The sequence below is a fragment of the Vulpes vulpes genome, chromosome 13, assembly GCF_048418805.1.
Source record: "Vulpes vulpes isolate BD-2025 chromosome 13, VulVul3, whole genome shotgun sequence".
Taxonomy (NCBI): Eukaryota; Metazoa; Chordata; class Mammalia; order Carnivora; family Canidae; genus Vulpes; species Vulpes vulpes.
Genome location: NC_132792.1, coordinates 38,601,593 through 38,628,374, shown reverse-complemented (window position 1 = coordinate 38,628,374; position 26,782 = coordinate 38,601,593). Strand labels below are relative to the sequence as shown.

Here is a 26,782-nt window from a genome sequence, read left to right as displayed (position 1 = left end):
ACTGAGGGAAGAACCTAATGGTGCTTAGAAAAGGAGAACAGGCATCCGGGCTGTACGCAGGCCTTGCTTAAGAGACGATACCAAGGGACTCGATGAAAGGTCCAAGAAGTGATTGTTCCACTGGACTTGAGGTTGGACAGTGTTCCAAGATTTTATCTTTGACTTCACAGAGGACATGTTAAAGGAAGGGAGAGGATGCCAAAAATGACCTAAAGTCTCAGGATGGAAAGTCTGTTTGGGGGTTTCTTGCTTGGAGGAGCAGAGTAGCTTGGGGTGACGTGGAGCTTTTCCTGATGACAGAAAAGGCAGTGACGGGTATGGAGGCCGGGGCGAGACTGACTGTGGGCTGTCGGTCCCGCCAGGCCCCGCATCTGTTCTCTGTGTGCCTCACGCATGCATGCTAGGCCTTAATGTCCCCCATTATATCAAGAAGGGAATGAATAAATATCTCATTGAAATCACAGAGCTGGTAAGAGCCCTCTAACTTCAGGACCTGATGGTGCCCTGGGTGTATCGTTATCACATCAGCAGCGTGTTCACACCCACGGGGGCCTTATGAAGTAGAGATTGGAGGAAATAAATCCCACATCAGGCTCCCGGTGCATGGAGCCTGCTTCTCCCTCCGCCTGTGTCTCTGCCTCTCTCTCTCTGTGACTATCATAAATAAATAAAAAAATTAAAAAAAAAAAAAATTTTAAAAAAAAAGGGATCCCTGGGTGGCGCAGCGGTTTGGTGCCTGCCTTTGGCCCAGGGCGCGATCCTGGAGACCCGGGATCGAATCCCACATCAGGCTCCCGGTGCATGGAGCCTGCTTCTCCCTCCGCCTGTGTCTCTGCCTCTCTCTCTCTGTGACTATCATAAATAAATAAAAAAATTAAAAAAAAAAAAAAAAATTTTAGAGATTGGAGGAAATAGGACTTATTCCAGATAGGATCATATCCCCCATGATTTTCTTGAGTTTTTGACCAAAATGGGTTACATCACGAAGTAAAATTACCTGCAGCGTGACTAGAACTTGGTATTTGGTCAAGTGTCCCTGGCTTTGGGACGCCCTCTCCCTCCTGCTGCCCAGAGTTGTGCCTGTACCCGCTCCCACGTCCCTCCCACAACCAGGACCTCGAGGCCTACCTGATGGGATTGATCGTTGGCAAGTCTTCATGGATAATTATGATGCCAGTAGTTACATTTGGCCCCTTACGACTCTCGAAGTGCCTCTGCACATGTTGAAGCGCAGAAATAGTCCCACAAAGGGTAGAAAGGCCTCCAGAGTCATCTTCAACTCTCAGTGACTTGAAGAGCAGCCTTCTGAGCAGCCTCTCTCGTCAGCCTGTGCAGCAGGTGCAGCACACATACGAGGGTCGGTGGTGCAGGAACCACCTCGGGCCCCCGTGGCCCTGCCCTACCCTGACCCCACTGCTTGGGCCTCGGGGTATTTCTCTCCGCCATGTGCCGTGACTCCTGTGACGTTCCAGAAGCTGGATGAGGATTTTCACCTTCCTGCAGTCAGCTAAGCCCCATCCTAACTTCTCCCCATCGAATCTTTCCCAGTTATCTCCAGATTTCCCGCTTACACGTCATAATATCACAGTGTTTCTGGAAAAAAAAAAAAGTTTTTTAAAATGTCCTATTACCTTTGCAAACTGGAATGACCTGGATGGATCCAGGAAAGGCCTCAGGAACCTGCTGTGGTGGGTTTTGGAAGAGAGAGACAAGTACCAAAGTGTTCTTTCACTCCCTTGGGAGGTGTCGTTTCTAGAATTTGGAAATATCAATACTTCACAGGAATTCCTTCCACTGGCTGATGACAGGTGGCTGTTTTCCAAATCTTGCTTCATCCTATCACATTAATTTTGGGAAGAAAGAATGTCAAACATAGAGGTCCCTGAGAAATGTTCTCTTCTCAGGTGATAATTGGTTTCCTAATAAATACAAACATATAAGGATGTAGGCTTAATATTTCTTTAAAATATGTCATTTAAAAACAAAGATATTAGAAACAAAACCAAAAATTTTAAAAGTTCTGTCATTTTTGAATATTTAAATCACATAGCATCTGATAACATTTTGGGGGATGGGAGGTTTATTTCGTTTCCGTCTAATTTCTGAAATTGGATGCTTCAGCTTTTCCTCTTGCATAAATATTCAAGGCTTTAGGTTTTCCTCGGAGTTCTACTTGGGCTCATCTCATCGTTCTCAGACGTAATATGTTCATTGCCATTTGATGCTGACTATATTTCACATTTCTATTCTGATTCCCTCTTTACGCCATAGTATTTAGATGCGTTTTTAAGTTTCCCAAACTTCCTGTTTATCGACAGGGATTCTCTTTATGTTTTCATCACCAGCAAGGTAATCTCGCGGAGGCTTACTAGCAAAGAGCACAGCAGTTCCGATTCATGAGCTGTAGTGTTTGTCCATCTTCCTGAAGGGTGTTGAGTCACTGAAACTTTTGGGGGGCGGGGGGTGGGGGAACACAGGTGTTAGTTGTCCAGATCAGGTGAGTTCTGCATGTGTGGTCAGCATCTTGGAAGGGCGTCCATGTCAAGAGGATGCACCAATCGTTTCCCTTTGCCCTCCGAATAGGAGTACGCTGTCAACTGCCACGTTATCACCTGGGAGAGGATTATCAGCCATTTCGACATATTTGCGTTCGGACATTTCTGGGGCTGGGCCATGAAGGCCCTGCTGATCCGCAGCTATGGCCTGTGCTGGACAATCAGCATCACCTGGGAGCTGACCGAGGTAAGCGGGCTGCCCGCACTGGCTGGCCTGGGCGGAGGTGGCCTGGCGGTAACTGGCCCCTGCTGCTCCTGCGGCGCTGTGCCGCTGATCGAGTACCCCACCGACCAAGTATCCCACCGACCAAGTATCCCACCGACCGAGTACCCCACCGACCGAGTACCCTGCTGACCGAGTACCCTGCTTACCGAGTACCCCGCCGATTGAGTACCCCGCCCAGGGACGCTGTGGGCTGGCCTGCGCGGGGGCTTGGCTCTGGCTCCCTGCCCCCCTGACGGGTCTCCTGTCTGTCAAGTCTTAAGGGCAAAAGTAGCGAAAACAGTGAGGTTAGCATCCCTGAGGGGAACGCATGGTGCTGAGAGCCGCTGGAAGCAAACAGGCCTGGCTCGTCTGCAGCTGGAGAGGGACTGGCCCTGCGGTGCAGTGGTCACAGGAGTGTCCGGGGACCTGTGTGGGGTGTGACCTCCCGACGTGGTGCCGGCACTGCCCACGCTCAGAGAGGCAACAGACTTGACAACCTGTTAGGAAAGTGAGGTTCAGGGACTTAATTGTGCCGGCCCGCTCACTCGCTGGCGCAGGGCGGCGTAGCTCTGGGTGGAGCGGCCGTGTGGGACAGAGGTTGGGAGCACCGGCCACACAGGCCTCCGCCGGTGGCCTCCCACAGGACTCTGAGGCCTGGCCTGGCGCCCCCCCGCTCTGCCTGCGTGGGTCTGCGCCGGGGGACGGTCAGGTGATGGCCCGCCTCAGCCTCAGCCGCAGGAGGGCGGGTGACAGCCCACCTCAGCCACAGGGCGGCCAGGTGACAACTGGTGACGGGCCACCTCAGCCACGGGGAAGCCGGGTGACAGCTGGGTGAAGGGCCCACTTCAGCCGCAGGACGGCGGATGACGGTCCATTTCAGCCACAGGGCAGCCAGGTGATGGCCGGGTGACGGGCCCACCTCAGCCGCAGGGCGGCTGGGGAGCCAGCGCGGGAGGCTGCAGACCGGATGGTCCGTGGGAGGCTTCTGAGGGGACGCCATCGGCACCCTTCCCCCCGCCGGGAGCCCAAGGAAGTGTCTGCTGCTGGGCGCGGACAGGGTGCTCGGCCTGGCTGCCCGCATGAGCCTGAAGTGAGCCAGGGGTCCGGGACGCCCTCCCCTCCCTGCCCACAGGGCTGTGCTGCGGGCCACCCCCTGGGCCTGTGCGGCGGGCGCCTCGCTTGCCCTCCCTCGGTCTCACAGCACCTGCTGACAGCCACGCCGTCCATCTGAAGAGCAAGTCCAGGGCCCGGGGGCTCAGCGGTGAGCAGCCGCCTCGGGCCAGACGTGCCCCCAGGTCCCGGGATGGAGTCTGCGGCGGTCGGCGGGTCCGCAGGGAGCCTGCCTCTCCCTCTGTGGCGTCCCCGCCTCCCTCCGCATCTACGTAAATCAGTCTTTACATCGGAACGTGTGGACAGCGCGCCCGATGCCGCTGGGCCCCGCCTGCCCACCCACCGGGCCTACCGGCCTGTGCGGCCGTCTGTGCATCTCCTGTGGCGCCCAGCCGCGGCGCCCTCCTCCTGCCCCCTGTGCTGGCTGCGGCCATTTGTCCCTGGAGGTAGGGCAGTGGGCCCTCGTCCCCTGAGTGCTCCTCATGGAGCAGGAACCCGGAGCGTCCCCTCCTTGCTACATGCTGTGCCTGCCCATCCTGGTGCCACGGTGGCAGGTGCGCCCACCTAGCTGGCGAGTCACGGCCGGCCCTCCCAGCTCCTGCCCAGGGCCCGACATAAGACGGCCGGGAGCCCAGCACCCTGCTCTGTCAGGTGGCCCAGCCGGGCCCAGGTGTGTCCCCCCACCCAGGCTCCCCGCGGCCAGCCTCGCCCCCAGAACCCAGGACCCTTGAGAAGCCCCAAGGCCAAGGCGCATCCTCCACCTGCCACTCCCCTGCGGAGGCCCGTTTGAACCAGTTCGCGTCCTCGGCTGCCGCCGTCAGGTCCCTGTGCCCTGTGCTGGGCACCAGGCCAAGTTCTGGACATGCGTGCGTGAATGGCTTGGTCTTATAGGCCCTGTCCCGTCGCCGCCCGGGCTCCTTGTGCAGCCTTGCCTCCTTCCAGGGGATGCCCTGGCGCTGTCTTTGTGATTTCTGAGCCCTCGACGTGGGCCTTCCCGGCCCCTGCACGCGGCTGGTGCCCTCGCACTTGGCCTTGGACGAGGCGGCGACCGTGGGACACTTACCCCCTTTCCCCCCTTCCCCTTTCTGGAATGTGCTCAGTCCACTCCTCACCGCCCTTCATGGGCCGCCCACCATATCTCTCTGCTCAGCGGCTGTCAGGGCCGCTCTCTGTCCCCACCGTTCGCGTCGCCGTGGTAAGGCTGCCAGGCCTACCGTACTCTGCAGTTCTCGTGAACGTGTGACCCCTGCCCTTGAGACGGGAGCCTGGACTGGCGTCTGCCCCCTCCCCGCACACCAAGAGCCCTGAGTGAGTGATGACGATGGTGAATCGGTTGTCGGAGGTTTCCTGTCCATCTCCTGAAACATATCATCAGAACATAACCTCGCTACTTCCGCAGCATCCCTGCTGTGGCACCTAATGTCCCTAGGGTGGCGCAGCTCGGCGCCCAGGCTGCTGGCTTTGAGGGCTGTGGCAGCACTCTGCGGTGGGCGTCGGGGCTCTTCTCCTCCTCCTCCCCCCCACATCCTGGTCTCCTCGCTAGCCTGGGTCAGTCATCGTCAGCAGCAGTCGTTGGGGCGGTTACCGTCTCCCCACATCAAGGCAAGAACGGCTTGGAGTCCTAGTATTTGTAAACCATCGCCAGCATGGCAGAACAAACCTGATTACAGACCTCGCTCTGTTCGTACGTTAGGAGATCTTGACACGTCAACAGCTCCTCCCGGAAGAGTGTCTGGTTATGGGGGAGTCGCTCTTTCTGCAAAGTCTTGTCCCTAAAACCATGATCTCTTGTGCTCCTCAGCTCTTCTTCATGCACCTGCTGCCCAACTTCGCCGAGTGCTGGTGGGATCAGGTCATCCTGGATATTTTGCTGTGCAATGGCGGTGGCATCTGGCTGGGCATGGTTGTCTGCCGGTTTCTGGAGATGAGGACCTACCACTGGGCCAGCTTCAAGTGAGTGGCCTTGCTCCTGGAGGGGTCACCGCCTGTGCACCTCACCGTGGTAGTCGCTTGCGGCCGCGGCACAGCTTTGGGTGATAGGAAGTAGATCACACGTCAGTAATTGATGAGAAACCTGATTTGGGGCATTTATCCAGAAAATGCTAAACCATTCATGGTTTCCTTACGTGCACCGTATTCTTATTGCGATGGCTTCTCGTGGTCTGTAGGACAGAGTGCACATAGTGGGCCAGGCAGGGGCCCCTTCTCCATGCCCTCTGGGGCACCCAGCATTCTGAGCTCGTGCAGATGCCCCCTCTCTGCCCAGCTCTGACCCATGTCCCCATGTGCCAGGGAGATGGGTCCTCCCCTTCCTGCCTCGACTCCCTTCCTACCCCATCAGGTAGTCGTTTCTGACTCGGATTCAAGTCGCATGTCCCTCTGTGCCACCCCGGGGGACAGCGCCCACCTCCGCACTCCCTTACCCTATTCCCCTGAACTCGCTCCTCAAGTTGACGGTCAGAGGAACCGTGCTGTTAGTAAGGAGGAAGGGAACAGCAGGAGTGGTGGTGTTTACAGTGTCAGTTATTTATCAAACAATATGAACGTTTCCTACCTCATCAATAAATCACAATCTAAATTGTGATTTTAAAGGCTGCTTCATATCCCAACGTATGATGAGATCGTGAGGCATTTAACCAGTTCCCTTTTGTGGTCACTTAGTTGTTTTAAAGTTTTCAGTTTTGTGAAAAAAGCTAGGGTGAACATTTTTTTTTTTTTTTTTTTTTAAGATTTTATGTGTTTATTCATGAGAGACCTGGAGAGAGGCAGAGACATAGAGGGAGAAGCAGGCTTCCTGTGGGGACCCGATGTGGGACTCGATGCCGGGACCCTGGGATCACGCCCTGGGCCCAAGGCAGACGCTCAACCTCTGAGCCACCCGGGTGCTCCAAGAACAAACATTCTTGAACATATATCTTTGTGTAAATTTCTCACTTTTTTTTTCTGTAAATAAATTCTTGAATTTATTTGTTTATACCCATTTATATTCTCACCCACATTCACTGATGTGTATAATGTGTCCATTTAACTGTTTCTTTGAATTTTACTTTTAATCCTTCTTTAATGTGATCACACATCGTGTGATACTGTATTTCTAGCTTACGTGTATTAGGCTTTCCCTCTTTTTATTAGTGCTTTTCATAGGTGAACGATATTAACACTCTGTCATAAATGTGACTTTATTTTTCATCGTGTCGCCCAGGTTTGATTCTCTTTGTGGTAGGTACTCCACTTAAACTTTAAAAGCTTTTTAGTCTTTCTGTTTAGGTAACTATTAGCCGGTATTTTCTTCCAGTTCTTTGATGGTTTGGTGTTTTTCCATTATGCGTAACTTATTTACTGTGTCTCGAACTTAATTTGGTATATGGTGTGAGGGAGAGATTCCTCACAGTTTTTCCGATTGATTTCCTCACTCCTTTCCAAATAGTTTTCCCAGTTCTTTTCTAAATAATCCTTTCTTTGGATATTGACTTGCAAGCACACTTTTTCGTATATTTTGAACAAAACCTGTTCAACTAGGGACAGATGGGTGTCATGGAACAAAACCTGTAGCTGTGCCTCATGTTGCTGCAAAGAGCAAGCTTTATAAGCAGTATCTCGTTTGAGCCTGACATCCACCCTGGAGGCCGACACTCCGTCCTCCCCGGGGACTGATGCTCCCTCCACCCCAGGGGCCGACACTATTTCTCTCTTCCTTCCAGAGATGGTGACTGTGAGAATTAGGTTTAGAACTTTGCCCGAGAACACTCTGCTAGCAAGCAGCTGAGTCTGAATTTACGTCAGGCTGTCCGGCCCTTTACGCGCTGCCATCACGCTTCCCCATTGTCATACATTCATGCTTTCGATTTAACTTGAGAACCATTTTGTCAAGTTATGAAAACACATGCCCAACCACTAAGCAGAAATATATAAATGAATGGAAAGTCTAATTAACCCCTTCCCTGTACAGATGGTCCTGACGTACAGTGGTTTAACTCAATGATTCTTTGACTTCACCTAGTGTGAAAGTGACACAGATTCAGTAGAAATACTTTGCATCCCGAATGTGGATCTTTGTTCGGGCTAGTAATGTACATAGGACCGTCTCTCTCGGTCGGGAGAGGCTTGGGCAGGCTCGGCCCAGTGCTGGTCAGCCAGGCCATCACGCCTGCAGACCTCCGATAGGTCCTCACACCCGTTCTGCGCCCAGAAAGCCACTGCTCCTCACCTTCGTACGGTGCTCCATAAGTGCCGTGAGATACTCAACACTTTATCATAAAAGGGGCTTTGTGTCAGAAGATTTTGCTCGACCCCCATAGACGAATGCAAGGGTTCAGAGCAGGTTCAACGTGGGCTGGACTAATCTGTGACGTTTGGTAGGTTAGGTGTATTAAATGCATTTCCATCCTGTGATATTTCCAATTTATGACGGATTTATCAGGATGGAACCCCATCTGTCAAAAGTGGAGGGAGATTTATACTGAGCCCTCTAATACGTGGTCACTCTGTGTCACTCTCTTTATGCCTGTTTCTCTACCTCTTTCCATATAGTTGGGTATTTTTTTTTTAATACAGGTCCTTCATAATTTTTGTTCATTTTTGGATGATCTATTTTTTTGTTACTCATGGGCCTCACGTCGTCTTGCTATGAGACTTCACCAATACACACTTGTTGATGGGTTTGGGTGGATGAATGAAGGAACAGACCTTCACGTCTTCCCCCAAGAATAAAAGGCCCGACCTGTTCGCTTTTACGCCTTCCGCACTTCGCAGTGTCTGACATATGGGCCAGCGTGAGGGGCCAGCGTGAGGGGCCAGCGCATCCTCGTGGCTGTGATGCTCACGAGGGGAGCAGTCATGGGCCAGTTGAGCTGAGCTTGAATGTTCTCATTTGTCGTGCATGGGAATCTTCTTCCTTTCTGTCATGGGAGGGTGACATTTTTAACCGAGTGATCTCTAGGATTAAAACTAAGGGAAGGTTAAAAATCAGCCTGTCCTCCGCAACTGTTCAGTTAGGGACAGATGGGATGAAGAAATGGTGTGGGTGACCTCAGAATACAAGTGCTTGCTCTATTTTACAAAAGTGCCCTGACTTGGGAGACATGCAGCGGGTGGGATCGTGTCCTTGCTGGCATCATCCTGGTGCTCCCTGGCCTGGTTCCAGGCGGATCTCGTTAGTGCCTCTGCCCCTGGCCTGGTTCCAGGCGGATCTCGTTAGTGCCTCTGCCCCTTTTGTCACTGTTTGGGGAGTTCAGGCCTCTCCTGGCTCTGCGGTGACCTGACCTCTGCCCTGTGCCTGTCGCCACTGGGATTCCCCATCGAGTAGACCCCTCTCCATGCTTCATGGGAATAGAGAGATCGTTGTTGGAGAGCTGGTTCAACTAGGAAGGAACCTTTTTGTTCTGAGGCTTGTCGTAAAATTGTCAGCCGGTTTTTTTTTTTTTTCCTCAACTTTGTTTTTCTTCTTTCCCCTTCCTTATCTCTCTGGATTTTCACTGGAGCCGTTCTCTTCTTACAGAGACATCCATACCACCACCGGGAAGATCAAAAGAGCTGTGCTCCAGTTCACTCCTGCCAGCTGGACCTACGTGCGATGGTTTGACCCCAAATCTTCATTTCAGAGAGTGGCTGGAATATACCTTTTCATGATCATCTGGCAGGTATTCTTTCAGATGCTCAGAACTTTGGTGGGGGGATGGGGGGAAAACCAAAACCAAACCAAAATAAAAACCATCGAACAATTTAGAGTTAACACTAGTTGGCACTGCCTACCAGCTGGCGGCTGGTTTGGAAGGTATAAAATCCTACAGCTGACATAGAGAATAATTCAACAGAACACTGTTGTCACGCCTACGGTCTTGCTTCCTGGTGTAGACATTTTCCAGTTTCTTTCTTTGAATTGCAAATTAGAAACAGCTTAAAATTCCCCGAAAGACGCTTTTGGTCAGCAGCTGTCACCCAAAGCATCAGGCATTGGGTAGCTTTTCAGAGTGATCATTTTCAGGACCAAAGGAACAAAACACAAAGGTTTTTTCTTATGTTCCAAACTTAACGTTTGATTTACCGAGCTGTTACCACTCTGGGTAATTGGTGAAGAGCTTAGTGAAGCAGCCGTCTGCCATCAGTGGGGGACTGGAGCCCTCTGGGAACCCGGGTCCTCCGGGATGGTGCTGTCAGTGGACGGAAGGTCTCTTTCCAAGCCGCCCGCTGCGTGACTGAAGCAATTCAGACAGCCACGGGTCTTGGAAGAGGATTACCAAACATCTCTGTTTTTTAGAGATAGCCTTTAGTGTCGATCCTCCTGTGCCCACGTTAATTATTTTACAACTTTGGGAGACTAGCTTTTGCCTGAAGAGTCTTTTGGAATCAAGAGAAATTATATTTTGAACACAGGCAGGAAATACTCCCATCATAAGAAAAAATAAGCGTGCATCACCTTTAAGACAAGCGTCCTTGCGCACATGCGGGGAATGATAATGCTCATCTCCGTAAATGGAGTTTAGGGCTACGGAAGTGTAGGTGAAGAGTTAAACAGTCACCATGGTTTGGGGAAGCCAGTTTGTATAAAAATGGGACTTCAAATGGATGGGGATTAAGTTTTACCTTATCAGAGCAGTACCCAGGAAGGCGTACTGTTTCCTTGACTACAAAAACCGAGGAGGAGTTTGGATTTGTCTGGGAGAGAGAGCAAGACATGCCCCCAGAACAGTAGCATCACAGAGCATGCCACTCCTGTGAGTGGTGATCAGCTTTCCACCTGTGTTAATTAGGGGACCATTTTATATCCTCGAAATCCGTGCTATGGGAAGAGAAGCATGTCTTCTGTCACTGAAGTGAACGTGCTGATCCGTGTGGGTTCAAAGCAGTGCCCTTCCCCAATCTCCACTCCTTGCTGGACCTGGAGGGGCAGTGCAGGAGGCGGGCCTGGCATGGAGCTCATCCCCGGGGCCGCCTCACGCGATGAGCTGTCCCGGGATGCTAACCTCGGGGGCAGGTACCACAGGCTGCAGGGGAATCCTTGAGCCAACCCTTACACCCACCTCTCAGAGCTTGCCTTTGGCCGTGGCAGGTGCTTGAGCAGTTCACAGTCATTTCTCGTCCTCAGGCTTCTCACCTTCCTGCAGCTGTACATCTTAGAGATCTGGCCCGATTTCTGTAAGGCTGCTTGGGTGTCCCACGGCGAATACTTGTTTTCATGACTTTTACTGTTGTCCACGCATGTCTTTCCCAACTGCACCTGCAGATCCCACACGTGACCCAAGTGGCAGCCGCACGCCGGGAAACGTGACAAAGAGCTGATGCCACCTTGGACCCCTTCCCCCGCCCCAGCTCCTCCCCCGTAACCCCCAGTTGGTTGGTGCCAGTATTGTACTGGCCATTAGTTTACATAGCACCTGTTCCACTAGCCACTTGGAAGACCCCATACATTTTCTGAAAACACTTTGAACGTCCTCATCATGTTTAGATGTCCATAACAAGGAATATGCTACTGTGACTCCGCATGCAGCATCACGTTGACTAATGCTTCCTTCTTTTTCAGCTAACTGAGTTGAATACCTTCTTCTTGAAACATATCTTTGTGTTCCAAGCCAGTCATCCATTAAGTTGGTGTAGAATTCTCTTTATTGGTGGCATCACGGCTCCCACAGTGAGGTAATTCTATACACGCCTGTCATTTGAGCACATGAACCTGCTGTGTGTGCTCCTGTTCAGCGTGAGGAAAGTCATGTAGAGTTGCAGATTTCACATGAAAATATTAAAGAATTAGACATCAGAAATATAAAGACAATGTTTTGCTTTCAGGCCCCAATGACATGAAGTGAGAACAGCACACCCACCATTTTTTTCAAACCTTTTTATAATGTTCTGCTGTTGTTGCTTTTTACCTCCCTTTAACATCCTTTAAAGAAAATAGGGGTAGCAGTGGTGCTGACTTTTTTCTGAAATGAGATGATTGAAAATGCAGGAGTTTTAATGGTGACTCGGAAGTCATAAATGATGGTATTTTTAGAATGATACTTTGTTAGCTCCTTTAGAGCCAGTTACTTTCAAGTATCCTTCCTGTCATCCTCCAGGACAACCGAGAGAAGCTTGAATATCTGTGCTGTTATTCCCCCTATTGGGGTAGGGCCCAAGACTGGAGGCGTTCTTCGGGGACTGCCCCTCATGTAGACTAATCCCACTGAATATCAGACACTGTTTCATCTGTCGCATCTTTCCTGTTTAGAGCTAGTGGCATTTGGGTTTTACAGTTAACGTGAAGCTCCAGCATTGACCAGTAATGACACCAGCAATATCTGCACAGTTGATGAAAATATAAACTAAGCAGTTACAAGGGTTAGTGTTTCCGAAGCTGTAGGATGACTTAATTCACTATTTTTAATGTGCATGCAAACCACACAAGCAGAGCCCTTGCCAAGAAGAGTGGGTATTCTTGGTCCAACAAACCTCCTCCCTCCAGCCAGCACCTCTTCTGGTTTTCATTAATTATTACAAAAAGTAAATAAGCATCTATCTATCTCCCAATATACCTGTATATATGTATTCCCCACCCCTCCCCTCCCCAGATCCTGGATTGAACAAACCAAGTAAGATACAACTGAGTCCTGGGGAGTTAAGGCCCAAAATTCTCTCTCTGGTTTTCATTATAAACCAAACAGGAAACCAACGGTTGGTAGGCAGGTGGCGTCCTAACCCGTCACAGACTAGTGGTCTGCTGAAGTAGTTTTCTTGTAAATATGCCATTTTCCTTAGTGGATTGGAACCTTCTTCTCTTATTTCAAATTTAATTTAATTCGAAGCTCACAATTATCTTCAAGAAAGATTAGCACAGCTTCTTCATAAAATTAGAAATGATCAAAAAAATCAGTCAGTGGGGAAAGAACTCTCTCATAAAACAGAATCGCAAATCACATCTGATTGTGAAATTCCAGTTTCATTAAATAAACATTTCAAAGCAAAAACTGGAGACTGTCCCGTTTTGAGTTTTGAGAGCTTAAAATTTTTGCCAAATCCTGTGTATGGATTTTTACGTGATTCTTTCTTGTTTAAAACTCAGCCACTTTTTTCTATGCTTTTATACCAACCTGAGGCATTTCCTATGTAAGAAGCTGCTTGGAAGGATGGAGGAGCTCTAGTGGGTTTTAGCACAGCCACTCCAGCTAGCAAGTGCCAGGCCCTAAAAGGAGAGAAAGCTTACAGGGTTCGGGTTAAACCATACAGACCACATCTCCATTTTCTTCCTTTTTGATTGGCCTCTCTTGCTTGGAGAGGATGTTTGACTGAACATTCTTCTAATCTGATAATATGAAGTGCAGTCTTTTTGAAGTGCAGTCTAAAGGGAGGGATATGGTTGGACAGTAGAGTAGCTAAGCTGGTAAAAGCATATTAGGTCATAAAAATATAAAGTGAGAGACGGACCTGAAATCTTGAATTGACTAGAATTCTCCACTCGGGCCTTTGCAGGTGAGGTGGTAGTTTGTGGATGACCTTTAGGTATCCACGAATCCCCTGAGGCTTAATGCAAAGTTTATAGCATGTGTGTTCGTGTGCATTTATCATAGGTGTCATTAAATCCTCAAAGGAGTCTGTGACCCCAAAAAGATGATGACTCCTGCTTCAGGTGCTACTTCTGAAGGGATATATTGAGTTTGGGGGGGTAGTTATGAGGGTCTAAGCTTGCGCTGTCCTAAACAGCGGCCACTCACCCCTGGTGGTGGTCGAGCACTGGAGATGTGACTGGTTTGCGTTAAAATGTGCTACACGTGTAAAATACACACCTATGTAGACTTAGTGCAAAAACAGTAAAAATACCTCATTATAGTTTTCGATATGTTGGATCAAATAACTTATGTTACGAGAATGAATGTTACCTGTTCCCTTTTACTTCTGTAACATGGCCCCTGGAAGATTTTACATTGCACTTGTGGCTTGTGTTATATACCTGTGAGGATGATGCTGCTCTAAGCCTTTCAACCCCATACCATCGCCTGTTTTTTTCCTATCTTGTCAGTAACATTCAAAGTCATTGGTATTCAGTGTACAGTGGACGGTAGCCAGGGCCCCATTCCAGTTCCCGAGAGCCAGGAATTTGTGTCCATCCTGCCTGGTTACAATCCGCAACCTTTGTCCTGGAGAGTGCCAGAGGGGACCGTTGATGACAGTGTACGTGACCTCCAGAATCACTTCCATGCACAGAGGCTTGAAGCACCCACTCTGTCCCCAAACCCAAACAGCCTTTGCAAATAATTGGCACTTTATTTTTTTTTATTTTTTTTTTTTTTTATGATAGTCACAGAGAGAGAGAGAGAGAGGCAGAGACACAGGCAGAGGAAGAAGCAGGCTCCATGCACTGGGAGCCTGATGTGGGATTCGATCCGGGGTCTCCAGGATCGCGCCCTGGGCCAAAGGCAGGCGCCAAACCGCTGCGCCACCCAGGGATCCCAAATAATTGGCACTTTAAACCATGCTCTCCTCCTTCTAAACCCAGCCCAAACTCTTAACCTTTGCAGGAATGTTTCTGCAGAGGCTCCGGCTTCCTACCCCCTCTTTGACTAGCAGTAGACCAGGCAGCCCAGAGTATGTAGATCCAGGCCGAACATCTTTTGTATTTACTCTGTCAAAGTGATTTAATGCTATTCTGACCCCTTGGTCTTCCAGAAGCTCTCAGTGAATTCCACCTTTGTTCTTTCAGGCAGTACTATGCTTACCTCACTGACACACAGTGCAAACGCGTAGGAACACAGTGCTGGGTGTTCGGGTGAGTAATCTGTTTCTGTGGACACTTCAGAACCACTTAAGCCTTTAAATCTCCTTGGTTATTTCTTGACCCTAAAGTAAGGGTCAGCCTTTTGGTACAATTTGCCTGTGAAGGCTCACTGCTGTTTTCTCATATGTCTTTTCATTTTTAACACTTTCTGATTGAAGTTTAGAATATTATAGTTGATTGGCAAATTGTAGAAAGAGGATATTATATAAACTGCTTTAAAAAAAAAAAAAAAAAGGAAATCGAAAGATCTTTCCTGCACAGAACTTGGGAGACCTTATTTTATGAAATCAATAGACAATGGATTATTCAAATTCCCTCTAAATTCAGTAACAAGTTTGTGACATCATTTTATGATAGGTTTACCAATGCTTGCTTGTTACTTTCACATTCAAAAGGGCCCTCAAAACAGATGCTTGCTCCCTACCAAGGTATAACTTTATTGTTCCAAAGAGAACTAACACAAATGGTTACAATTCATGGTCTTGTTATATATATCAATGCAATCTTAATATATTCTTATTTAAATGCTTTGAAAGACCGTAAGAGACTCTTAACTCTAGGAAGCAAACGTAGGGTCGCTGGAAGGGAGCTGGGGGGCAGGATGGAGTATGTGGGTGATGAGCTTTAAGGAGGGCACATGTTTTAATGAGCACTGGGTGTTCTGTGCAACTGATGAATACTAAACTCTGTGCCTGAAACTACTACTACACTATATCGTAATTAACTTCAATTTAAAGAAAATCTTGAAAGAAAAAAAATAATAAAAAATAAATATCTTAGAGAAACCATAGGCTATATAGTTTAACCCCACAGGGTTCAATGTGAGACCATCTTCAGTGTCTCAGGTAAGTGATTCTTTGGCTTAAAGATCACCAACAGTTTACCATTCTGTTTAGCAGGCAAGGGTCCAGAGATGTCCCACACATCTGTGTGTGACCTTCAGTCCCTAAAGCAGTTAGATTCAAGACCCTAATCTAGGTTCTAGGTGGAGTGTGATGGCATAAAGAAAATTTGATGAAACCCATAGGTGGGAAGAAGTTACTACTATCAACAGATTTTTAAACAGTTAAAACAGTTTATTTTTCCCGGTTAAAAAGGTAATACAGGGCAGCCCTGGTGGCCCAGAGGTTTAGTGCCGCCTTCGCCCTGAGGTGTGATCCTGGGGTTCCGGGATCGAGTCCCATGTTGGGCTCCCTGTGTGGAGCCTGCTCCTCCCTCTGCCTGTGTCTCTGCCTCTCTCTCTCTCTCTCTCTCTCTCTCTCTCTCTCTCTCTCTCTTTGTGTGTCTGTCATGAATAAATAAAATCTTTTTTTAAAAAAAAGTAATACATATGTGTAGATTTAAAAAGTGGCAAAAGAAGAAACTAAAGAACATCCAGAGAAGAGAACCTGCTCAGAGATGATTGCTGTTAACATTTCTGTTATTCCTTCTAAACATTTTTCTGTGTGTATATGTGTGTGTATGTGTGTGTGGGTATATATGTGTGTGTACACGTGTCCAGCTCTTAGAGTCTGAGGGGTTACCCAGGTTACCTTAGGCAGCCTTTTCACCACCTAGAACACACAGGGTCATTGTCCTTATTTCTCAAACCTTCTGTGATGTAAGCTGTCATACCCATAGTAGTTTAATGGGTGATCACGTGGATTAGCTTTCCATTGTTGAGTGATCTAACGGGAGACAGAACTACAGATTGAGCAGAGGCCAGGTGAGAGCACAGTTGTTGAGTCATGAAAAGGAGGTAGGAGGACTCTATTTCCTGTCCTGCCCAAGGAGCATGAAAGCCATGGGTTTTGCATCTCCATGTCCACAGAGCGGTTGAGTCCTCCTCCCTGGTGAATGGGAGTCCACGTACAGTTTGCTCTCCATGTGCAGAAGTCCTTGCTAGAGTCTTACTCCACTGCAGGTGGACGTACTCTCCGCATAACCACCTCCGTTGACCCGTTGGGGGAAAGGAAGGCCAATCAGAGAGAGAGGTACTGTCACCAAGAAATGGTTTCTCCTCAAACAGCAAAAGTACAATCCAAGGTGCTAGGAGAAATGGAAAGATAAAGAGGGATGGAATGGAAAAAAACACAGTGCTGCGGAACATCCCTATCACGTCCAGAGTGATCAAGGAAGGCAAAGTGCAGGGAGAGATCCTGGGCTTAGTGCGCTTCGCTAGGATGGAGAGCCCCAGGGGTGGTTAGTGCGCTTCTCTAGGATGGAGAGCCCCGGGGGTGGTTAGTGTGCTTCTCTGGGACGGAGAGCCCCGGGGGTGGTTAGTACGCTTCTCTGGGACAGAGAGCCCCGGGGGTGGTTAGTATGCTTCTCTGGGACAGAGAGCCCCGGGGGTGGTTAGTGCACTTCTCTGGGATGGAGAGCCTCAGGGTTGGTTAGTGTGCTTCTCTAGGACAGAGAGCCCCGGGGGTGGTTAGTGTGCTTCTCTGGGACGGAGAGCGCTGGAGTGATCCTCAGAGACTCAGGCCGGCCACTCCTCAGCCTTACCTTGCTGGAACTGGGTTGGAAAGAGCCCCAAACTCTCTAACAATACATTAAGGAAATTTTGCACTTTGGTTCAGGTTCAAGATGTTGAGTTGTTAACAGCCTAGAACCCTCTCTACCCCTGTGGATGGCAAGGACCTTGCGCCTGCCCAGGGGTATGGGGACCGACGCCTCCTGGGTCCCTTCTCTCCTTTTGAGGGAGTGTCTGTGCAGCTACACCAACCCCTGACTGACGCCCCTCCACCTTGAGTAAGGAACACCCGTGGAGCTGTCTGAAGTCCGCATTCTGGCGTAGTCTTGGGATCGCACGGCTGGCTCTGTCCTCAGGTCATCCGTTCTTGCCACCAAGTTCTGAACCTTCGTAAAGGTCTGGTCTTTATAAGGTCTGATCATAAATGAAGATGCAGAACAAGAGTGGGTTTTTTTTTTTTTCTTTACTCCTTTATTTTTAACAGAAGAGTAAAATGACATTTTTTTTGACTCTTTTATATTTAGAAAATAAAGGATTATTTCTATGGTCAGCAAGAACGGGGAACAGGAGATATTGAATGTGGAAGTGCTTAGAAGTCTGGGAGGGAACGGAACTGCTGCCTTCAGGTTATTGAAAGACTTGCATGAAAGGCTTCAACTCAACTGTAGAACTAGAGGACGGGGTTAGGGCCCACGGGCAGAGAGAGGGCGATGCCAGCCCGAGAGGAGGAAGGCTTGCCAACAGCTAACGAGACTGAGTGACAGAGTAAGTGGGCTCCAGCAGAGGTGATGACAGTTCACCCTGATGGTAACAAGCTGACTTGGAGGCTTCCAGCGGTTAAAACGTATGAGTTGAGGTCTTGAGCTGGGAGAAAGAAAAAGTGAACAATGCTTTATTATTTCTGGGAGGCTGTGGAGAGACTGATAGGCAGAACACGGGCTTCTCGGGGCGGTGTAGCAAACCATTCTGCATGATCCCGTAAGGGCAGACGCACATCCCCGTCCGTTAGTCCAGACCCACAGAGTGTACAGCCCCAAAGGAATTGTCACGTGAACTCTGGTCCCTGGGCCCTGATGGTGTGTCCTGTAGCTTCATCAGGTGTAACAAATGGAGTGCTCTGGGGAGACAGCAACGAGCAGGGAGCTCTGCGGGACATCTCTGTACCTTGTCCACAGTTGACTGTGAACTCGAAACTGCTCTAAAAAGAAAATCAAGTCTTAGGAAAAATAACAGCAAAATAAACTTAGTGTTAAACTCTAAATATAGGTGTTATTTCTGAAGAAGCTGCAGTGGAACAGAACAAGTGGATCATTTTGTGGGGAACCTGTTACCAGCGTATAGTGATGGAGTCCTGCATATTCCTAGTAACGTATATGCTCGGATGAGAATTAATATTTGATCTCTCATTCTGTCTAACTAGGGTCATCGGTTTCCTGGAGGCTATCGTGTGCATAAAATTCGGACAAGATCTCTTCTCTAAGACCCAAATACTCTATGTTGTGCTTTGGCTTCTCTGTGTGGTGAGTCATCACTTTTTTACCCAAAAGTGTTAGCAGAACTCCCCCCCCCCCCCCCCGACGGCTCTTAAGAAAAACAGAACAACAAAACTGTTGTGCACCAAGTTCTCTTAGAAATTTGTAGACAGTACCTTGTACTTGTAATAACCCCAAACTGGCCAGTAGTCTGTGAAGGTCGAGGTTAAACAAGTGAGACCACCCAGCATCCAGACTGGGTCACTGTGGCGGGTTCTGGGCACAGGTGCTCAGCAGGTGCGCCATATGTGCGCTTATTTCACTTCTGGGAATTCACGCCCCTGAAGGGATGAGGACAGTTACTGTGCCCTGTAGCGTATGGACCGCGGTGCGCACACAGTTTGTGTACGAAATGACGGACTGTGGTCTGTAGGTCAGGTGAGATGTTCTTGAAGGTAATCAGACCAGCTTCCGCCCCACAGGCTGACTTCACGGGCCCAGGCCCGATGAGATGAGCTTCCCCTCAGAAGGGAAGAGCCCTTGGGGGCCTCTAGCTCCACTGTCCTCGGACTTCCTCTCTTCCTTCAGTGAAGTAAGATCTTCCCTTGTGGTCCTCCACCTCGTTTCTTAAATTCCACCTATGAATGAGATTGTATGATAATTGTCTTTCTCTGAAAGGGGAAGGGAGGGGAAAAGAAAATAAGATTAAATCAGAGAGGGAGACAAACCATAAGAGGTGATTAGCTCTAGGAAACAAACAGGGTTGCTGGGGAGGAGTGGGTGGGAGGTGGGGTACCTAGGTGACGGGCATCAAGGAGAGCATGTGATGGGCTGAGCACTGGGTGTTGTACGCAATTGATCAATCACTGGCCTCTACCTTGGGAACTAATAATACACTCTATGTCAATTGAATTTAAATCTTTAAAAAAATGAAGATCTTAACCTACTATTCTATGTCTTCCCTTTTTAATTCGTTTTATTATTTTGGAGAAAAGTCTTACTTTTTAAACTTAAGATTCCCCACTTTTACTTACTTGGTCCAGAAAATTGACTCAGGTTTGTTTTATAATCATAGAACATTTCTTTTTTTTTTTTTTTTTTTAAAGATTTATTTATTCGTGAGAGACACAGAGAGAGAGAGAGGCAGAGACCCAAGCAGAGGGAGAAGCAGGCTCCATGCTGGGAGCCCGATGCAGGACTTGATCCCCGGTCTCCAGGATCATGCCCTGGGCCAAAGGCGGAGCTAAACTGCTGAGCCACTGAGGCTGCCCTAAAATCATAAAACATTTCAAACTAATTGGAAGTAGGGTAGACGACCCCTCGTGTACTCACGCATTATCCAGTGTCCACAGCAACCACCTCACAGGCATCCAGTTCCCTTATATTCTCTACCTCCCATCCCCATGCTGAATTATTTTGAAACAGATCTACCTTTAAGAGTTCTGCATGCGTCTCTAAAAGAAGAATGCTTTTTTTTTTTTTTAATACAACCACCGTCCAATTATCACATCCGCAAAGGAATGATTTTGAAATACTAGCAAATATCTAATTGATGTTCAGACTTCTAATATTTTTTAAAACCTAGTATTTTTTAACGCTTTATTTGAATCAATATCTACCTGTTGCGATTGGTTGGCATGCCTTTTAAGTCTCTTACTGTATAGTTTTCCCTGTGTTTGTAGCTCTCTGTCCTTCATGATTTATTTGTTGAAGGACCCAGCTTTTTTGTCCTGTAGATTTTCCCACAGTCTGGATTTTACTGGTTTTATAGAGTACCCTACTTTAATAGAGGTCTTTGTCCTTTATTTTTTTGTGCAAATTGGGAGGTGAATCTAGAGGCTTAATCAGATTCAGGTCTAATTCTTTTTTTCTTTTTCCTTTCTTGCCTTTTTTTTTTTTTTTTGGCAAGACTAATCTTTGTATTTTTAAGGGTTTTTCTTATTGCCTTTCACAGCATGTATTTTTAGGGTTACTTGTTAGACATCTGAACTGTGCCAGAGCACCTTGAGCCTGTTCTGTCCTGTTTCACGGTGAACAATGAAAGGGAATAATGATCTCCTTTGTACCCGTTCTCCAGAACTAATGTTCAAGTGTATTTTTTCCATCCCAGGGGGACCAGAGGTAAGAATTGGTTAGGGGAGCGCGTCAGATGCTCCTGGAGACTTTAACCGTGTGCTTATCATGTGTCTCTGCACGTGCACCAGGTACGTGAACTGTAGCATGGCCGGCTGCAGAGGGCGGGCAGAGTGGGTGCTGCCCTCGCCTGGTGCCTGGGCCCTGGGGACCGCAGAGAGGCTGAGGTGGGAGGCAGCATCCCTTCTCCACATGCCTGCAGACGCCCCAGCCTGGAGTATCAGTGGCCAGAAGGGTCTTCCCGAGGCCGCGTCCAGGAAGCCCTCTGATCGCTGGTCCTGCAGCAGCTCCTCCAGCCTCTCTTGAAGTTTCAGAGACCTTTCTCTGTTGTGCTTATTTGACGCTTACGCACGCTCCCCTACGTGGGTGACGTCTGGCCTGCCCTGGTGCCTTGTGTCGTCACCTCGTGGAGCACGTGAGCCACTTCTTGCCCAGCGCTGGCTTCTCCTCCACCTGCCGTGGTCCCTGTAGGTCTGTTGTCTGTTCACACAACGCCCACTGAGTGTTCATTAAAGCGGCCCTGGACGCTGGATGCGCTCAGATAGGTGACGGTGATGGCGGGGCTCAGGGTGCTTACCAGGGGCCAGGCGCTAGGCTCAGTGCTCCTCATGAACGTCTGAGGATTACTTCGAGGGGGGACTTCCTCAGCCCTCTTCTGTAGGTGAGATGCAGGCACAGAAGGTTCACTGCGTGGCCCAAGGCCACACAGCAGCAGAGCGAGGGCCTGCACCCAGATGGCCTGGCACGGGAGCTCCTGTGGGCCTGCGCAGGTGCCCTCTGCCCGGGATCTCCAGGCGCAGGTGGGGTCGCCCCTGCACACTGGTCACATCCACGTGGTAGACATCATGAGGGGCGCACGCAGAGCTCTGGGGGCACTAGAGGGCACCCCACGCACTGGGAGCTGCCCAAGTCTGCCTGGACGTGACCTGTGGGTAGGATTTTTAAGGGCAGCGGTGGGTGCTCTGCCCCTTGGGGCCACTGTCTACACGGCTGCCAGACTGTCCTCCAGGACTCAGGTCTCTGTCTCCGTCCCTGCTCGGAACCATTTCCTATTGTTGGGCCTGGATGGGCCCAATAATGCCCCGCTTCTCGGTGCAGAAGAGTCCGAGCAGAAGGTGAAAGGAGGATGCGGAGGTAGCATCGCCTCTCTTCTGGGGATGCACACTTGGCGGCGTCAGCTCTAGAAGGAGGGCACCAAGGGCTCCTGAAGGCTGAGGCCCAGCACGCGACCTGCCTCCACACCCAGACACGGGCCTCGGTGCCCAAAGGACAGGAACCGTCCAGCTTCTTACTTTGGGCTCACCAGGGGTGAGGAGACAACGCCTCTCCAGGGACAGGAATGAGGGCTGCAGGGAAGTGGGGGCACCACACCAGCAAAGCTCCGTCCTGCGGGAGGAAGGATCCACAAGGAAGACGGGTCCTGCCACCAGGCCTACCCGTGACCTCTGGCTTGTGTGTGAGGACGGTCAGCGTCCGTAGCGCCCGCCGCGCCCACCCTCCAGGACTTCATTCTCTGCCTGCCCTGTGCTCATCTCAGTCACTCAGCCAGCGCTCCCTCCACACGTCCCTTGTGGCTCTCCCTGCTGCATCCGAATGCCTTCCCCTGCTCTTTCCACTGAGTGACTCAACATCAAGACCAAACTGGATTCCGGCCCTGACCCACCAGGCAGGCTAGTTAAGTCCCCAGGGGGCTGCTCGCCCCTAGCATGCATTCCTGAGTTCCGGTAACCTCAGCGCAGCGAAACAGGTGATGTGTGCACACTTGTCTCCTCCGCGTTGTACCTCTTGCTCAAGAGGACGTTTGTTGTCCTTTTGTCCCCCCCGCGAGTCGAACACAGCCCCTGATGTGTGGGACTCAGGCAGCAAATGCAGGAGAATAAAGGAGTCCGTAGAAGAGCCGGAGCCTGGGGGACCCCTGGGCGGTGGAGACAGGTGCTTCAGTGCCCAGCGTCTCAGGAGGACGGCAGCCCGCTGCCAAGGTGGGGGACAAGGAGCGGCTGTGTCAGAAGGACCCTTGTGTGTCTGCAGGTGGAGAACCGAGGACGGCCGCCCTGGGGACCTGGTTCACCGGCAGGGCTGCATAGGGTAGAGCAGTCTGGAGGGGAGAGGTGCTCTCTGGGGCTGCCGAGGCAGTGTGGGGTCGGCCCAGCAGGACACCACCCCGGTGATGGTGGGCAGGCAGGCGACTGCAGGGTTTCTAGTTTGTGCCCCTGGGTGGCTGTTGGTGGTTTCCCTCAAGGGAAGCCCATTGAGGGAAAGGAGCTGCTCCTGATTAGGGCGTCAGGGCTTGAGGGCCCTTAGAGCTCCCAGGGGAGGATGTGCTGTACCTCTGGGAGCTCCAGTCCGCCCAGTGACGCTGGAACGCTCGGCCAGCCGTGCAGCTGGGAGGGTTGAGGGCCGCTGCATCAGCGGTGGGGAAGGGCGGAGCGTGGACCTCTCGAAGCAGCTGCGTGCTCGAGGAGGTGGGGCCGGAGCGCGGGCCCGGAGCGCAGCAGGACGCCCTGGGGAGGGCCGTCGTGTGGTGCCGGAGGGCCTGGGCTGAAGGGAGGCCGCTGGCCGGGATGCTGAGGTGCCCCCCTGCCCGTGCTCATGACCTCGGGATCGACCTCAGTCAGGGAGGAGAGCATCATTCAGCAAGGCAGCGTGGCCCGGCCCCTCCCCGCTGGTGCAGTCGAGGGCCCTGACCACCCTGACCTGGTCGCCGGACGCCTCCCCACCCCGAGCGAGACTGGTGCCGAGGCACAGATGCCGTGGGCTGCTCGCGGTTGGCCCTCAGCTGCTGTCTGATGGGTTGTCACTCACCTGGAGGCCCTCCGGTCATGCGCCCCGCTGCCCACGGCCCTGTGCAGCGCTGCCTCGGTCTCCCTGCGCGTCTCCTCCCTGTCCCTCAACGCTATCTGTACCCCTGCTAAGTCCAGGCCTTGACATTTTAGAGGGATACGCGCCTAGATTTTCCCAGTGTGATTGCCAACCTGTGGCCTACAAGCCTTTGTCCCCTGGGATGCCCACGACCTGGGCCCTCAGTTCCCAGGGAAGGGGTGGCCCCACGCAGGCCTGTGTGTGGTGATGCTGTGACGAGCACCTGTCGCTGCCGCCTGCCAGCGCCTGCTGCAGGTTGCAGAGCCCACTGTGCCCCGGCCGCCCCCAGAGTGCCCCCGCCACCCCCACCCGCCGTCCGAGGGCCCCACACCGTGGAAGCAGCCCCTGGTGGCTGTGCATGATGGGAACCAGAGCGAGTCCCAGGACACGCGTGTGAAGGGCCAGAGGTGGTTTTCGTGTTACAATCATAACACATCCATTCACGGTGTGACTTTGACAGGGGGCCGGGGGGGGGGGGCCTGAGCTCGTCCCCAGTCCCTCACCAGCTTCCGTGCAGCTTTAGAATCAAGTGAACCGGTGGCTGCTGTATCTCGTGTTGTCTCCAGCACGTGCCACCCCCGCTTTACTGATGTCGGAGACGGCCGCCAAGCACAGGCTCCTGCCCTGAGCGCACGGAGGTGATGCCGAGCACCTGCAGGGCGTATCAGTGGATGGTGGTGATGGCCGAGAAGTGGGCCAGGGCGCGCTGTGCCAGCCCCTCTTCCCACAGCCGTGGCTCCTCCCTGGAGTCAGGGCTGCTCCCAGGAGGCCCGTCTTCCTCCAGGGGTGGGTGAGTGGATGGAAGGATGGAAGTACATGGACCTGGAGACAAGGCACCAGTACTTCTCCACGTCCACAGCCACCCTTACAACATTGGGAGAGCTGGGTCCAGGCCCCGTTGCCACGTGCTGGCCGGGTGCTGCCGGGGCCATGCCCTCCGCATGTTTGTTCCTGTCTGTGACGTGAGGACTGGGAGGATGCTTGAAGCCACCCTTTTGTGTGTAAAGTTAGGACTCTTGGAAAGAATTATAATCATTCAAGAAGAGGAGTTTCCACGACGACCTCACAGTTGCACGGGCGGTGGTTCAAGGTGACAGCGTCTCACTGGATGTGCTGGTGCTTGGGCGTCAGCAAGCCCCTGGGGCAAGGAATCCTGGACACAGGATGGGCGTTGGGCTTGGCTTTGCTTTGGTGATTCGGTCACAGTTGGACGGTCAGGCCGGGCTGCGGGGCCTAGCGGGGACTCCCCCATCCCCACTCCCGCTGCGTCCCTTAGGGCTGCGGCAAGGCCACCAGAAAGCTGCATGATGCTTGGGGCCCTGGCGCGCCTGGAGCATGGGATCCCTGTAGGTGCCCTTCCTTGCTTAGCGTGTCACCCAGGGCGTGGGGAGGACATGAGGTTACCCCGGCCGTGCGGACCACAGCCTTCCCATGCTGCGCAGGGGCCCGCTGACAGCACTATCCTCTGTAGGCTCCCGTCCACTTACAGAAGGGAAACAGAGGCAGCCAGAAGTGGGCCAGGGTGGGGCTGACACTGGGCATCAGGCCCCTGTGACCCCAGGGACGAAGCCCCTTTCTCAGCCAGACTCCTCTTCCCACAGAAGCTGATGTCACGTCCCTGTGATGTCCCAGAGGTGGGGGCAGTGGGGCGGCCACGAGAGCCAGACTCGGAGCATCCAACGTCCGGGGTGTCCTCCCAGGGAGCATCGGCAGGGCCATGCCGGGAACACGTTCCCCTTACGCTCTGTCTAAAGTGCCCTTGCCTGCCGACTGTCGGCGTCCCACGTGGTGCCTCGGGTCTCCTGGTGATGCTCATGCAGCGCGCGGGGGTGGAGGGGCACCCGGCTCACACCCCCAGATCCATGTCTGCCCTCCGTACCGGTGCCTGGGACACAGGGCTACACTGCGCCGAGCCCTCATGGGCGCCGTCCTGCTGGAGTCGGGGAAGGGGATTCAGTGCCTGTCACTGATGGAGCGTGGGGGCTTGTGTCTTCCAGGCCTTCACCACCTTCCTGTGTCTGTACGGCATGGTGTGGTACGCAGAGCACTATGGCCACCGGGAGAAGGTAGGGGCAGGGGCGGACGGGGCCGCTTCCTGCTGGCAGCTTTGGCATGGCCCCTGGAGCGCCGTGGCCACCCCAGACTCGCCCCCCAGCTGCCCCCTCGGAGCCCTGAGCTCCACCCTCCTTTGGAAGGGGTGCGAAACCCAATTGTGTGTCTGTTTACAAGTGAAACTGCCTCGAGAGCCCTGGGCCAGGTTCATGAGGCTGGGCCTCGCTGCCCCCTGAGTCCACCTGGGCCCCTCGTGGGATGTGCAGGGGTGGATGGGAGCGGGCTGGCCACGCTGCCTTCGTGGTTGCCGCACAGCATCATGGCTAGGTGATCACGGCCCTCATCCTGACTCACCCCACGCCCGAGGGGCTGGTGGCCCCTTCTAGAACACGAGTCCTGTCCCCGGGAGACCCCGTGGGCTTGTAGCAAGGAGGCTGGGTCCCATGTGGGGGACGTGGGCGATGCAGCCTCACCTGCTGGGCGGCCACCCAGTGCCTGGCACCTGTCCTGACCTGTGCCTCTGTCTCCCTTAGACGTACTCAGAATGCGACGATGGCACCTACGGTCCGGAAATCTGGTCTCATGCGAAAGGTTCAAAAGGTATGTCCTTCTCAGCCTGTGTTGAGCCCCCTGCTGGGCCCTGCTTGCCTCGAGGCCCAGTGCGGAGATCTGGATCTGGGTTCATCCCCTGGTGTTGGCAAGCGTTCGCCTGAGGCCCCAGACTGCCCGTCATGCGTCCTCACTACGCGCCCCCGGGGCCTGCACAGTCGTGGCCGGACCCCGTGGGGACCTGGCTTCCTGAGGAGAGGCGCCCCATGGGTCTGCGCCTTGTGACGGGAGGACGTTGGGGGGCCTGGAGCCCGCAGCATCCTGAGGGCCGTCCTGACTGCCAAGGCCCAGGAGCGACGTGCTGGGAGGAGAGCTGCTGGCCGTAGCCAGGGTCTCCACTGGCCTCTGCAGGGCCTTGGGGAGCTGTGGGCCCGGCGGCATCGGTGGGCAGGCTCGGGCCCGATGCCAGGGAGGTGCCCCTGTGCAGTCGCCCCCCGCGGGCTCTCAGGGCCACCCGGGGCCTAGACTGAGGGGACAGTGGCAGCACAGGAGGCCGTGAGGCCGCGGAGGGGCGGGCCTGTGGGGTGGCTGTCCAGGCTAACCTGGGCCGCGCGATTCACACTTCTTCCTGCGGGGGGCGCCCTGCAA

General features: G+C 52.2%; 1 protein-coding gene across 3 annotated transcripts in view; it reads left to right on the top strand.

Moving 5' to 3' along the window:
• PTDSS1 (phosphatidylserine synthase 1) overlaps window positions 1-26,782 on the top strand; it is a 53,746-nt gene that overhangs the window by 24,938 nt on the left and 2,026 nt on the right. For 2 of the 3 annotated variants that reach the window (XM_026013955.2, XM_026013965.2), the window contains exons 5-12: window positions 2,584-2,742; window positions 5,672-5,823; window positions 9,368-9,509; window positions 11,390-11,502; window positions 14,543-14,608; window positions 18,490-18,589; window positions 25,531-25,599; window positions 26,119-26,185. In XM_026013955.2, the coding sequence (XP_025869740.1) occupies window positions 2,584-2,742; window positions 5,672-5,823; window positions 9,368-9,509; window positions 11,390-11,502; window positions 14,543-14,608; window positions 18,490-18,589; window positions 25,531-25,599; window positions 26,119-26,185 (868 nt within the window). The remainder of the gene's footprint in view (window positions 1-2,583; window positions 2,743-5,671; window positions 5,824-9,367; window positions 9,510-11,389; window positions 11,503-14,542; window positions 14,609-18,489; window positions 18,590-25,530; window positions 25,600-26,118; window positions 26,186-26,782) is intronic. The other variant, XM_072734272.1, reaches the window with a different exon arrangement.